The 15,538-nt window shown below is 40.0% G+C and overlaps 1 protein-coding gene across 2 annotated transcripts in view; it reads left to right on the top strand.

Moving 5' to 3' along the window:
* The first annotated feature begins 716 nt into the window (after nucleotides 1-716).
* Nucleotides 717-15,538, top strand: part of ezh2 (enhancer of zeste 2 polycomb repressive complex 2 subunit) — a 30,518-nt gene continuing 15,696 nt past the window's right edge. The window contains exons 1-8 of one of the 2 annotated variants that reach the window (XM_050056466.1): nucleotides 717-1,104; nucleotides 4,755-4,878; nucleotides 7,146-7,274; nucleotides 7,371-7,490; nucleotides 7,662-7,782; nucleotides 9,864-10,094; nucleotides 11,179-11,284; nucleotides 14,153-14,316. In XM_050056466.1, coding sequence (XP_049912423.1) covers nucleotides 4,762-4,878; nucleotides 7,146-7,274; nucleotides 7,371-7,490; nucleotides 7,662-7,782; nucleotides 9,864-10,094; nucleotides 11,179-11,284; nucleotides 14,153-14,316 — 988 coding nt within the window. In that variant the 5' untranslated portion in view covers nucleotides 717-1,104; nucleotides 4,755-4,761. The remainder of the gene's footprint in view (nucleotides 1,105-4,754; nucleotides 4,879-7,145; nucleotides 7,275-7,370; nucleotides 7,491-7,661; nucleotides 7,783-9,863; nucleotides 10,095-11,178; nucleotides 11,285-14,152; nucleotides 14,317-15,538) is intronic. The other variant, XM_050056467.1, reaches the window with a different exon arrangement.

Genomic DNA, 15,538 nt, shown 5'->3' with positions numbered 1-15,538 from the left:
TTCCAATTACCATGAATGCAGCATGTAGACGCTATTGATCTGTCAGCCAATGGCTGTTTAAAAGGGGGCGGGGCTTAATAAACTTGCCGACCCTTGCCCTTGCTTACTGTGGTCACAGAATCTCATTCATTTTATCGAACTGGCTTGTGTCACAGCTTTTTGTGTGTATTTTTTGGACAAACGGATGCCGTGTAATATTTACTAAATAAAATCGGAGCTGTCCAGCACGAAATAAAGAGCTGACACCTCTGCTCCTGCTCTCACCCGAGCTGTCAGCAGGTGGAGGAGACAGCATCTCTTTACAGGTGACGCGGTTTATTAGATTGACAGACAACAAGCGAGACTTTCACATATCCATAAAATAAAATAAACACAGCGCTTGCTATAAATATATTTCGTTTATTCCTATTAAAACGTTTATAGTAACATGACAACTGACACCGACACTGGTGGAGAATTACAGATGAAGTCTGGTCGTAAATAAATTATCTGTCAAACAACCTATTTTGTGTTTTTATTTTTATTCCGTTGACATATGAGAGAAGAGAACAAAGAGAACCTGTCCACATGTCCCCGTTGCAGGCCCCCCGGCGCTGCTCTGAACTCTCATTGGCTAGCACTGTGATACAACCTGACCAATCGCGTGACACCACACTGAGAGGCACTAACGTCACCTCCTGTGATTGGCCCAACCATTTGGCGCCTCTTGAATCCGCTGCAGCCGTAGTGGGCGGTGAGTGCGAGACAGTGAGCAGTTTGAACCGTAGCGGTGCCGAGGCGGAAACATTGAAATCGGACAAATTGTGTATAGGCAGGGTGAAACGAAACGGTGTGATTCACATCCACAGACACTGTATCTTATATGAAGCCGGGTTCAAAGTGGGGGGAACGGCAGCTTTTTCTCTGTTTGCCGACTCTGGGTGCGTAAAGCCGGCAATCGCTCCCTCCTCCTGAGCTAACCGCTAGCTAGCTTCCGAGCTAACGTTAAAGCTAGCCCGGAACACGGAGCCAGCTAATCCCCAACACAAAGGACGACTTTGGCCAGTGTTTTGTTATATCGATCCCGAACCACTCCGTTGAATGAGGACTGAGCCTCCTGTGCAGGTAAGAGAAGCTGTCAGTGTTGCTGTCTTGTATTCCAGCGCCTTTGTTGCGATTCAAATGGCCCGGGTCTGTGTTCTTGGTGCTTTGTTGGATGCCTCAATCTTTGTTAACTAACCAACTGTTAGCTAGCTCGCCGGGGTTTCGAGCCAAATGTTGTATCCCTGTCAGAATGTATTATTCCCTCCTAAAAAACTTTTACAGCGTAGTGCTCGGGGAGAAAACATTTTTGACAGAGCGTAAACTTAGCGTTAGTGTGTTGGACCCTGGTGAAACGGTTAGTGTGCTAAGGAAACACATTTTGTGGGGATCCAAACTTGGCACGACGTCGGTAAGCTATCGTTAGCTTGGAGCTTGCTTGTTATTTGTAGCTAGCATACTCAGGGTTCGTCCAGAATGCTGGTTGATGCTCTTCTTATCAGACTCTTTTATGCTGTCACCAAACTTTAGCCCTTTCTGGACGTTGCTGTACATTTCACCGGTTGCTTCTAAGTGTTTAGTTAGATAGGGAGTGCGAGCATCGATGTGTGTGGAGGGTGTTCTTAGAAGATTATTGAACTTTTAAAAAGTGATTGACACATCATATTTTAGTGTCAGCCTCAAGGTGTGTCATTTTAGGGACTGTCATATCTTAAGTGCTGAGAAAAAGTACAAAAATAAACCTAAAATTCAACGCTCTTTGATATAATAATCACCCTGTCTTCGTTTCTCTAACTTACACGCCTCATGGACAGTGGTGGAGAAAGTCCCCGGATCATTTACTCAAGCAAAAGCAGAAATACCATAGTCAAAATAATCACAAGTAAAAGTCCTGACTAAAAATGTTACTTCAGTAAAAGTACCTAATGCTGAATGGCCTCTTTGAAAAGTTTAATAGTATCATAAGATATTATACTATTCACTTTTTAATCACTAACGAATACATGTAAAAACATTTTAATGTTGTTCATCAAGCCAGTTTTTGATACTTTGTATACCACTGGCTAGACTAGCACTGCATCTTATCAGTATGTCAAATGTTTTATCATGTAAAATTAGGATTGCAGGATATGGATTTTTTTCAGCCGGTAATCAATAATGACCTGCTTCTCATGGCTGATATCCATAAGATAATTGTTAATTTCACATTTTTGTCTTTTACAAAGAAGTTTACATCCTATATTTTATGCACACTTGAGCATAAGAAAGGCTAAGATGTAGTGAGAAAATATGGGTGGTTTATTATTCCATAGTTCTGATCTATCCAAATCCAACTGACATTACTGTTGTTAACACAACAAAAACATTAAACAGCTCTGACTCTTCAAATGTTAATTTATTTTTTCAAGTGAGGTATGTCAAAGAACATAAGAATTTGGTTTTTATGGAGCATTTTGCCTAAGAATTGAAATTAAAATGCTTTTACACCTGTCAAAACAGACATGTCAAGGTGTTATACACAAGTAATTGAAACAAAAAGTAACGTCCCCCTACCCCCCTGCAGAGACTCAAGACTACTGTTGTGGGTGGACTGCACTTTGGGACAGTTGGTGAGGGTCTGTCTGCACACACAGTGACATGGCTAACTGTAGCATCACACAGCTAGCATTATCTGAAGGTTATTAATGGGTTTAATGCCACAGTCAAGCCTTTTTGGCGTGACTTTGTTGGGACCATTTAAAGGCTTGGTTTTAGACGGGAGCTGCTGCTGCAGTGTCAGCTTGTCTGGCTTTGGCTTTGTACTATTGGTGCTATTTATAGACTGCAGTTTCTTAATCTGAATAATGCATATTAATGCTAAGTTACCCATTAATGACCAATATATTTTTTAACCATTTTAAAGTACAAATAGGTCAAAATTGTTCCTAAGGGCAGAGTAAACATACTTGGTTACATTCCACTCATGCTGATGGGTGGGATATTCAGCCACTTGCCTCACACTAAAAACATTATATGAACTATGGACTGCAAGAATAAAGTCTGATACATGATCCAGGAGGCATAGATTGATAAGGAGGTTCATATAAGCTTAGTTTTCAAGATGAAATTATTGCAGATTAGTACATCAGCCCTGCACTGAATTCTACCTTCACGAAAATTATAATGTTGAAACTGTTTTAGACAGGTGTTGCGTCACCCTTAAGGTAGTTTTTAAGGCTGCAGTTTGTGGTGTTCTTAAGTTGCATTATACTGAGAAATACTTCGAATATTCAGTCCACACCATTTACATTAGTGATTGCAGACTAGATGTGAATAATTGCAGCTCATAAACTTGCAACTGTGTGTACGGTAAGATCTTACTGGCAGAGAGGATGCATAATAACCTGGGTTTTGCCAGCAAAACATACTTGGCTTGGCAGTTTGATTTTTACTTAAACTCTCCATTTTTATTTGCGTTCTTAGCTGCTTGTAATCTCAACCCAGTCTGTGGTTTGAAGATTAAGTTTGGCAGCATGTGTCATACCAGTACAGCCCTCCACTTCTCTTTACAGTCTGACACATGGCTTACTGGCACGTCTCCATGACAGTCTTCTGACATGTCTAATTGAAAGTGTGAGATCTCAGTCAGATCAGCAGGGCTGGTAGGCAGCAACTCACGCTGACTTTCCAGGGTGGTAGGTAGATCTTGTAGCCACTCATGGACTGTTGTAATTTGCATAGAGAGTCATAAAAGAACAAAAAGGTGAACACGTGGTTTTCCTGTTTGACGTCCTCCGCTGAACAGCAGATTTGCCAAATAGGGCTAAAAAAATCCTGTCACTCGCATTTGAACCATTTTCAAGGTTGAGACGTGAACACAAAAATGAGAACTGAATAGAAGCAGTTTTTATACTGTTCCTATGTGTCTTTTAGGCGCAGCCAGGTTTTAGGTACCTGATTGACAGCCCACAGTTTTTATTTGTTTTTCAGTGCAATTCAAATAGAATACACAATGAGTGTAACATGGCAGTAGAGTCTGATTATCGGGCTGCTAACACATATGATAGGATAATATGCAATAGTCAGTTGACATTTCTGTGTCTATATTTTTGATCAAATTCTATAAAGTTATCAAATGTATCAAGAAATGTTGATTTCCAGGTTACAAATAAAAAAGAAGAATGAATTTATAAAGCAAATGATGAGAACATTTCCTGAACACAATCTAAAAGATTCAACAAGCATTTTATTAAACAGATGTTTCTGATTTCCTTACCTTAGTGAAGTTGTGATGAATGTTGACATTGTTTATTATTACATTCAAATCACAGGCATAAACCACTGTTTGTTTTCTTCTTTCCATTTAACTTAAGAAAGATGGCAGCATGACAAGACAACTATATTTTCTTGCTTTTCTTATATAGCCTAATGCAAACTAATGAGAGTATTTTATATTGTCAGATATAGCCTAGTTGTTTTGTTCTTGTGTTGTTTCATGCAAAACCATTAATTGGCTTCAAGGGTGCCATTGCTGTTAAATTTGAGGAAAGTCTCCAAATGTTGAAGAGAGTAACACATGAGAGGCTGGTGGAACTGGAGCTAATCAAAAGCAGACGGTCATGATATTGGTATACTTGTGTTTCAGTGCCACACTCCAGTCAAGATCTATACAAATCCTTTAGATGAGTAAAAATATGAAACGTGAAAGCATTCTGTGTGTAGAGGTCTTCATCTTCCTTGTGCTTGTTCTGCAGGCTGATCATGGTGCTGACAGGGAAGCGCTCGGAGAAGGGTCCCGCCTGCTGGAAGAGGAGGGTGAAGTCTGAGTACATGAGGCTTCGGCAGCTCAAGCGCTTCAGACGAGCCGACGAGGTCAAGGTTTGTCCACACACTGACCTTCACATCATGCAGATATTCACAGATGTCGGCTAAGGAATGGGGCATTAAAACAAGCTGGCGGAGCACAGCCACTCATAATTAGCATTCAATAATATACAATACAGAATGATAGAAACAGAGTATTCAAGCTGACTACCTCCCTGCCTTATTCTGATGGCCTGTTCCATGAGAGAAGATGGTAACAAATAATGAATAGCTTTTGGGATGCTAAGCTCCTATAACATGTTTCAAGTCGTTATTCTACGGGCTGTCTGAAACTTTACAACATGACCAACAAGATGCTTTGTGATCCCATCACTGATCACTTGCCAAGGTGGTCTGGAGCGCATTTGACCTCACAGCTTTTGTAGTGTAAATGCTAAAGCGTCCTGACGAGTCTGGACAAGGACTACATCATCGATGCAGGATGTAACTGCTTTTTTTATTGTAAAGGCAAATTTGAACTTGCTTTATTAAATTAAACAATATATGAACTCTTAAAACAGTATACTTGAATATTTGAATATGAATGAATACAAACAACTATTAACAACTCTCTTTTGACTGCACACTCGCTATGCACACAATCTAACACAGTTCTGTGTTGTGATTTGGTCTTGTGGGTACTGGTCATATAGGAATAGGCACCAGGTTTCGGTGCCCAACTCCAGTGACCTGGAGAGGCAAGATAGAAACAGGTCCATTTGTTTGGATCTCCGAAACGCACGTTAATACCAGGTGTAGACACGCTCTTTGTATTCCCTGTTGGAATGTTTTGCAATGTATGTGAATAACAACAGCTGACAGGAAGTAAACATGGACCCAAGCTGTTGCCTAGCAATGCAATTCCAGTCAGACGGTGTATTTCAAGTCTTTGTCTTATACACAACAGTTTCAGTTGAGCAGTCGTTGGCAGTGAAATTCTTGTTCTCAGGCTTCCTCAGACAATTCAACTTCAAAATGTATAACAGAAAACACATGCAGTAAAATAACACTCAAAATAGTGCCGTTAAAAGTTAAAATATAGGAGAAGACAAGACAAATATACCTGTGCAAATAAATGCAGTAGAGTTCATAAAGCTGGACGTAGGACCGTTTTTAAAAGTTTAGTAGACTGTCACTGTTTCTTAGTATTGGGCATAATAACATTTAAGTCCGTATTTGTCATTGTGTAGTTATTCCTCTGTCTTAGTTCATGAAGACATGTTTGCCTCTGAAAATAAAGAGGCTGTTACTTAGCTTGTCTACGGTTTTCTATCTAGCTGTATGATGACACTGACCCATGCCTCTGTTATAAACTCTACAACAACAAAATTATAAACTCGGCTTAGATGTTTGTGAAATCTGAAGTAAGGTCTTGCAGCTGTTTATCATTTCCATGTGTAAGACAGTTCCACCAATATGTTCAAATGTAGATAAAGACATGTGAAAGCAATCTTCACCACAGGGTCCATTAAGTCTCTGCTCTGGAACTTTCAAGCACATGATCTTCATTAGCAGATGATGGAGTTTGCACATGAATAGTAGATGTTCAAATTGCCACTGTTTTCTGAACATTTAAAGGACTTCTTGTCTGTGTTGGCTTAAAAGCTAAGGTACAAAGATCACCCTTGACAATGATTTACATTTAGACCGACTTCTCATCTTGTGTAAAACCAAATTAAGCAACGCCAATGCAAGTGACAATACATAAAGTGGCGACTTGACAATAAAATCTGTACACAGTTCTCCTACTAAAAGTCTTTAATCATGAAAAGCAGCAACAGGAAATGTCAAGTTTGCATGCCAACATTGCTCACACAGTCATTTCCTCTTCACGTCAGCAATGTTTTGTCCCTATGATGTTTTGTTGATGTTTGTAACTCTCCTGTTTGGGCGGTCAAAACTCTGTGAGGACACCTTAGAGTTAGATAGGCCGGTGTAGCCCTGATCTCAGTGATTAGATTGCTAAAAAAATGTCCATATTAAAGTATATGAAATGGTGTTAAATTGTCCAGATGGAGAAGAGGTGGTAATCTGCCATCTGGCTGGCAGCCGGCGCTTGTGGAAGCCTGCTTCTATACATCAATAATCAGACATGATGGCCACTTAATATGGCAGCAAAGTAATGTTTTTATCTTTACTTACTTGATGCCTTGTTCATTCAGTCATGTTTTTACAGTGGTAGGTGGCTGAACGATCAAAACTGCGCATCCTATCAAGTCATTGCATATTTTGGCTGCTGGCTGACACATTTGCTGTTAATATAAATATCTTAACTTTTCCAGAGCATGTTCAACACCAACCGTCAGAAAATCATGGAGCGAACTGACATTTTGAACCAGGAGTGGAAGACCAGGCGAATCCAGCCAGTTCACATCATGACGTCTGTTGGCTCCTTAAGAGGCACGCGAGAGGTTGGTGGATAGCATTGCTCTCAGCACTTTGACACGCAGAAAAAGTGAATGTAAGACAGTGTTCTGACTGCAGCTTTGTTCTGCTGTCCTGTGCAGTGCACAGTGGACAGTGGCTTCTCTGAGTTCCCCAGGCAAATCATCCCCCTGAAGACTCTCAACGCTGTGGCCTCGGTTCCGGTCATGTATTCCTGGTCACCACTGCAGCAGAACTTTATGGTATGTATGAACGTGTAATGTGCATGTAGTGGAAAACATTGTATGGCATGTACTTTATAGTATTTTCATGCCTATTTGTAGAAGTGAAGCAATGTTATCACTATTTGGGACCATTTTAACTATAGCCGTCTGTGTGTATAATGTGTGTTTTGCATTTTTTTTTTGGATCAGGTGGAGGATGAGACGGTGCTCCATAACATCCCCTACATGGGAGACGAGATCCTGGATCAGGATGGGACTTTCATAGAGGAGCTCATCAAGAACTATGATGGCAAAGTCCACGGAGACAGAGGTGAGGGTCAGTGGACACACAGAGGTTAGTGGGAGTGAGCAATGCCTGTTGCCATATTTAATATTAAAATGACAACTTGTCATTATGGTCATTTTCTTCATCGTTTAAGAAACAACATTTTCTGCACTTCAAGCAACCTGTATCAAGCAACCTGTATCAGTATCTTAGTAGGTAATCAGAGCGCAAATAGCACTTTGTCAAAAATATGCTAAGGGGTGGACTAATACCTCGTTTCCACCAGGCAGTCTTTTTCATGTATGTTTGTGACTCATAAGAACAGTTATTTTTGCATTTTCATTTTCAAAAGTTGTGGGTGTAAACAACAGCACCACTCCATTACGTCCTGTGTTTTTTTTTTTACCCCTCCTGTGTTTTTTTTTACCCCTCTGGTGAGGTACCTAGCACATGGATTCAATACTGAAAGGTGGAGCTATAAACAAGGCAGTCTGTTAATTGGTCTGAGATTCGTCACGCTTGCTTGACGAGGGCTCAATGCACAAGTCTGCTATTTTCAATATCCCATTGGTTAGTACAGAGACTCTTAACTCTCCAGTCTGTTCTTTTTTGTTCTAAAAATGTCACAAAACCCTGTACCATGTACAATCAGCAAGGTGTAGATGTTCCTCTGCATTGTTGAAGAGGAAATATGACGCAGTTATTACCATCTGGTGACAACCCCGCTTACATTTAAGTGTACTGTCTGTGATGGAAACGCAAACAGATCTAGGGTTTAGGTACATGTCCGTACCCACACCAAGCCAGTGGTTGACCTTTGGTCAGTGTTGGGCCATTGGTGAGCGTCTATCACCATAGTTTTTGTTGGCACTAGTCGGCCTGTGTTGGCAGTTTTTTTGGCCGATTCAGCATGTTGAATTGGTGTTGGAGCTCTGATTGGCAGTTCAGCTCAGTGCATGAGAAATGGAAGTGAGAAAAGCAAATAAACGATTAAAGTCTAGAGGGCGGGAGATCAAAACTTGTTGTATTAGGTTAGCTTGTCTTTTCAGCCATTGAGCTCTTTAGCAGAAAGGATTCATAGTTGATTGTGTTATTGTTCACAAGCACAAAGTAGATATCCTTTGTTCTTTTAACATCAGGTTGTGTTGTTAATGTGCTAACTGGAGTCTTGAATCTGTCCTGTTGGACTTCATGTGTCCCTTTTTGAATTACGAACAAAGACTACCGCCATCTGCTGGTAAGGAGAGTTATTTCCTCAATGTACGTGCTTGTTCGCTGTACTCTGTGTTGTATTCAAGTGAAACTTTTTGGCTGAGACACAGGCGACATGTGGCAATGCAAAAGATGGTCTTTGTCACTAAGAGTTCTTTGATGTCGCTTTGGTGTGTCTGGCCCTTAAGTGAACTATACTGACAGTGTTTGGTGACAGGTGGCTCAGAGTTCTGGTAAGAAGACTGAATGCAGTTGGTGAAGCCCAGTGTAAGGAAAGGATTCATGAGTCTAAAAGCTTATGAGGCAACAAAACTCTGTACAGCAGTGTAGAATACTATGGAACAGGATCTTAGAAATCTGGAAAGTTATCACAGCAAATATGTCAGCGTTCATTTTATCCTCCGTCTCAACATTTATTAGACAGCTGTAGAATTTCGATTTGCCATGACAGGACCTTGCTAGGTGACGCTGTATTCCATTGGGGCAGAGTAGGACAAATATTTGCTGCGTTTATTATTCTTTTTGTGCATTTTTCTTTTCACCGTGACTTTCACTTTGGAGGAAACACAAGAGGGGAAACATGGTAAATGGTAAATGGATCTGTATTTGTATAGCACCTTTCTAGTCATCCAACCACTCAAAGCGCTTTTTACACTACGAGTCATATTCACCCATTCACACACTGGTGGCTGAGGCTACCATACAAGGTGCCACCTGCTACTCAGTTTTTAACACTCTCACACACCAATAGAAGCATCATCGGGAGCAATTGGGGGTTCAGTATCTTGCTCAAGGATACTTCAGCGTGCAGACTGGAGGAGCCGGGGATCGAACTGCTGATCTTCTGATTGGTGGACGACCTGCTCTACCTCTGAGCTAGTAAAGACATTTGACGCATGTCTGGTGTTTTGCAGAGTGCGGCTTCATCAACGATGAGATATTCGTGGAGTTGGTCAACGCCCTGTCACAGTACAGTGACAATGAGGACGACGATGAGGAGGAAGAGCAGGACTTCAAGGTAGACAAGACAGAGATGTGTGACGGCAAGGAACATCCAGAGGACCCCCGCAAGGATGGGCACATTAACAATGAAAGTAGGTCCATCACAGAGGTCCCAGTGATCATCAGGGGGTCACATAACCAAGGTGACTGAATGCCGCCATGTTGTTTGATGTGTTAACTCGGATTGCTTGTGAACACACTAACAGGGCCAGTTACATTCAGCTAGTGAATCAGTACAGTTAAAAATGTGTTTTCTTTTCTCTAGACTTAAATATAACATTGCATTATTTTAATGCTTTCAAGCATGTACTAACTGGGCAGCATTTAACATTAAGAACAAAAAAAGAATGAACTTAAGTTAAAGCTGAACATTGACCTTCAACACTGGATGCAGCTGCAGCGTTTAACTTAACACGTTTTTTTAACAGAAATAAAGCAAACTTAAATCTCCTTTGCAAACACCCAGTTAATTGTTTAATCTCACTAAGGAGGAAATTAAGCAGGAGGCGGCAAGCCTAACGTCACACAGACTGTCATGACCAAAAACTGGGTGTTTGCAACCACGATCAGCGTCTGGATCCTTTGACTACTTTCTTTTTTTCCTAGTTTTCCCATTACTTTTCAGTGTAGAAATGTGGTGATGGTGCACTTCATTTTTATTACTCAGCACCAAGTGGGATAGGATGCTAAAGATAGTAGCTATAAACCAATGCCTCCTACAAGCCTCGACTCTGTTGTCCTAAAAGGGATAATTGAATAAAAACATGCCTGTACACTGTTTTGTGACAACATACAGACAACATACATACATCCAAGCTGACACATACAAGCTTTTTTTATACACACAATATGAATTTTGTCAGAAAAAGTCACCTGTATAAACATCATATTCCAGAAATATTGTGTACAGTGAAAAAAATAACTTAGTGTGTAGTTCCTAACTACTTAAGCCTTGTTTGGCCCAGCGGCGACACTGAAAAATCTTACAGATTGGCCTGATGAGGACAATCTTTCATGGTTTAAAAATACATGACTGCCACTCCACTGCCCTAATCTCAAACAAATTTAAGGTGTTAAAAATATTATGTCTTCTGCTGTTTTCTTTGTGGCTGGACAACATTTCCAAGCTTTTATTTTTTCTTAAAAAAAAAAAAAAAAAGTGGGAAAATGACATTGGCCAGTGGTTTCAGAAAAAGTGAGTTTTGTGCCCTGATGTGTCGTCTCCAGGCCGAACCAGCAATGACAGCACCAAGAAGTTTCCCTCTGACAAGATTTTTGAGGCCATCTCCTCCATGTTCCCCGACAAGGGCTCCACTGAGGAGCTCAAAGAGAAGTTAGTGGGTTTGTTTGTATGTGAGTGTGTTAGTGTTGTGACAATAACAGAGAGACACATTCATTTTATATGGATACAGAGTCAATAATGATAGAACAGTGGCGTTATGCAGCACATCATGGCTTTGATTAAATCCGGATACATTTTAAAATGGGTCAAACTCACAACCGCAGCCAATCAACGGCCAAGCATTACCAACGCTCTTCAGAAAAAACACCGCCAGCATAAGAGGAGAACCAATATTGCTTATATCTGAAAGCACTTCTCAGAATTTGAGAATTTTTTCTTTTTATTCCACAAGTAAACAGATATCATACTTTTACCTTTTGATAGAAACCTTTTTCCTCCCAGTTCTTTATTTTACACATTATCTATTAAACCAACCACAAGTGACACAGTCTACTGAACAAAACACTAGCTACGCTACATAACATGTAATGCAAATAAACACGCAATTACAAATTCTTGATCAATATGAAAATCTGTGTCTTCTATTTCACCCAGTCTGACCATGTAGTTTTTTGTTTGTTTGTTTTTTGTTTTTTTTTTAATCTTTGTACCACAGTAGAATAATTTTATATGAAAGTTGATGCTGAAGCCTCTCTGGTATTGTGATAATACTATCACAAAGTATGTATGAGACTAACTAAAGTTAGCTGTGTGTGCGCTCCAGTGCACTAGTCAGGGTTTTTAGTGGGAAACTAGAAACAGATCAGGACACGTCTGACTAGTGTACAGCTGTATGGAGTCGAAGAAGACAGAAGTTCTAGATATCAAACAGGTTCTTTGTTAATGCCTAGGCTACATCCACATGAATACGTTTTTGTTTTGAAAGGCATAACTTTTGCTTCATCTACCCCTAGCGTCCACTGCACTACTACGAACCCCTTAAGTGAAGACCTTTAGCCCTGTTTCCACCGAGCGGTACGGTACGGCTCCGTTTCTGTGCGCTTTTTTTCCGTTTCCACTGCAAAAAGTTGTGGATGGTACCAATGGAACCGTTCCTAACTGTTACCATTTTTGGTACCCCTTCTGTTGGGGATCCTAGTACACAAATCTGGTAGTAAAAGGTGGAGCTGTGAACACTGCAGTCCGTTGATTGGTCAGTAGTGGATAGTCACTCTGCTCAAGGCTGAGTTGTGGCTGGTTATGAGGCAGAGCCCACTGTCCGTATCATGGAGAGTTTAATTAGTAGACTATAACTATAAAATATAAGCATGTTTTGCAGCAGCCAGAGTAGGAGAAAAAGTAACTTCATTCACCGGGCTGACTGCCGGGATTTTTAAGGTGGAACATTAACTCGTAATGTTACTCAATGCACGAGCTGAGGAAGTGACTCAATCAACACACCTTAAATATTCAATATTACAACTTTGACCACTACGTCAGTTTTTATATGACATACACTTTTAGTAAGTGGATCTTCAAGAGTTTATATATATTAAATTTGGCTGGGTGATGTGAACTGCATATATTCTAATCCTCACTCGGAGAAAAGAAAAGCGTTGCAGAGTGTTGGGCCAACACAACACTAAACCCCCGAATTTGTCTGAGAAGGACTAAGTGCACAAACCAGCTATTTTTAAATATCCCATGGAGAGAGACTCTCACTGCAGCCTGTTTTATTTTGAGCTATTTTGTTCTGAAAATGTCGGTGTGCAGCCTCGTTCTGTGGACGATAAACGGGGTGAAGACTTTCCTCTATGTCACCAATAATGAGAAAATGTAGTGAGTGCTGGACGGAGCAGTGAGTGACAACAACCCCGCCCACATTTAAAGGTACGGTTTGCAGTGGAAACGCTAGGGTCTAGGTACCATGTCTGAAGGGTACTTTCGGTTCCAAAGGTACCATACCGAAAATGTTTGGTGGAAACGGGGCTTTTGAAAACACTGCTGACCCTATTTTAGTTTGAAGACTCAGGATTGTGTTTTTAGTCAAGACGAGCGGAAAACGGACTTATGAAAGCCGTGACGCAGACACCTATGTGGGCTTCTATGCTGCAATTGGAACTTCAAACATAGGCAACATCCATCTAGCTCAAGTTCACCAATATAGAACATGATGTTACAGTAACATGGCGGCATCCACAGTACATCGAGTAGAATTACCTTTTCATCATTTTTTACTTTAAGTAGTGTTGACTACTTTTTAACAACTTTTTGCTGTTGGCTGTGGTTCAAACACAAACACTGTTTACACAAGCTGTTGTGTTGAACGTTATTTAATGAGCAATGTTGAGCGAGACAGGTGACTTATTTTATACACCGTTTCTCTTTGCTTATGGTTCTGTGGTAATTAATGTAGGGCCTCTGTAGATACTTGTGAAACTCAGACTTCCCATCAGTTTGCTGTGTAACCTACATCTCCCTATTTGGTAGGAAAGTGTTTATGACACGTACATATGTCTTCATGGATGAAGACATATGTACGTGTCATAAATAACAACAATGAATATATTGTTGTTCATAAAACTTTGGAGACTGTTCACACATGTCTTGTTTTTTTTCTCTAATATTTCCCTTGTTGAGAGACAGCAGGTGTTTCCTCTTTACATTAAAGTGAGGCTTGTTTACTCCATTGTACCAATGTGATGGGTCTCATTAGAAGATGATTCATATTATTTCCAGAATCTTTTCTCTTGGCAGAGTTAATAACATTCCTTAATATGAGGCTGAAAAGAGTTTTTGTCATTTCACAAGAACATAAGGACTGATTCTGGGCTTGTTAGATAGGATGAAGAACGCTGTTTTGACATGGAGAATCAGTAGAGACCCTGGTGTGTGTGTGCATGTGTGTGTCTCAGTAAAAAACGAAATTGTAGTTCATGACTACATGATTTGATTTCTCCTTGTGTGTGTGTGTACCAGGTACAAGGAGTTGACAGAGCAGCAGCTGCCCGGCGCGCTGCCCCCTGAGTGCACGCCGAACATTGACGGCCCAAACGCTCGCTCTGTGCAGCGCGAACAGAGCCTGCACTCCTTCCACACTCTGTTCTGCAGACGCTGCTTCAAATATGACTGCTTCCTCCACCGTTAGTACACACGTACACAAACACTCCTCAGACTGTCAGGAATAACATGGAGCTATGGATTTCAGAGATTGAGACATTTATTTATGAAATAGCCATTTTTAATTAAAAAAGTGAGGATGCAGTGATCCGATATTCTGTATAATAGTATTGGCCAAACTGTAGAGGAAGGAAGCCACCAAAATTTAAAAATAAATGACTCAATAAATGAGTGAAATTAGTATGCCATTAAATCTACCAAAAATAACTAAAAAAATAAATTTAAGCATTATTCAATTGATTAAATGTGACAGAAATTGATATTTCAGTTTTTACTTTGCGTCTTTATTACTTTCTTTATTTAGCTATACATTAATACTTTACTATTTCATTTTCCCTTTATTTATGTATTCATTTACTTTGACTATTATTTATTTACTTTTGTAAATGGGATATATATATATATATATGTGTGTGTGTGTGTGTGTGTGTGTGTGTTCTTGTTGAAGACACAAAGAGAAACATTTATTGTAAAATTTAATACAAAAGTAAATAAATACAGAGGGAAATTAAAAAAAATATCAAGGTATGTCACATTCTACCAGTAAATTAATGCCTACATTTATTTTCAATATTTTAGGTACATTTATTGGTGTAATAATTTATTTATTTTTGATTTTTGGCAGCTTCCGTCCTCCATACCAAATGTGGGCACGCTACATTAATGGGAGCAGAATCTTCCACCGGCATTTTAAATTCTGTCATTCTGATTTTATTCAGTCAAATGAGGCTGCCGAATCAAATTTGAGCACCACATTAATCTGTTGTGTGTAATACTGCCAGCAGTTATTATTCATTGCAGTCACTCAGATGTCACTCTCACAGCAGGAGCCCAAAGCTTTCTGCTCTGCTCCATTCATTTGTTGCAGTCAATGTAGGTCACTACATAAATAGTAAGTAAGTGATTTGTGGGGTTAAATTTATATATGACAGGAATAATTACCTTTGATTCAATCTGTGTGTGAGAAGACATAAAGACTATAAAGACTTAAATTTGGGAGAGATACAGCGCTGGTATTGTCTAATTTCCCAAGTTACAGTATCAGAGGAGAAAACGTCAGATCGTTGCATCTCTTTTCAAAGAGCAGATCACAATGAACAGACAGGCTTTTAACAGACTCTGACGTTAGCTGACGATTAGCTTAACTTTTACTGATTTAATTTCTAAAAGAAGCTGAAGATCTGA

Source organism: Epinephelus moara, chromosome 11 (assembly GCF_006386435.1).
Source record: "Epinephelus moara isolate mb chromosome 11, YSFRI_EMoa_1.0, whole genome shotgun sequence".
NCBI lineage: Eukaryota > Metazoa > Chordata > Actinopteri > Perciformes > Serranidae > Epinephelus > Epinephelus moara.
This window is presented reverse-complemented; position numbering and strand designations above follow the sequence as displayed.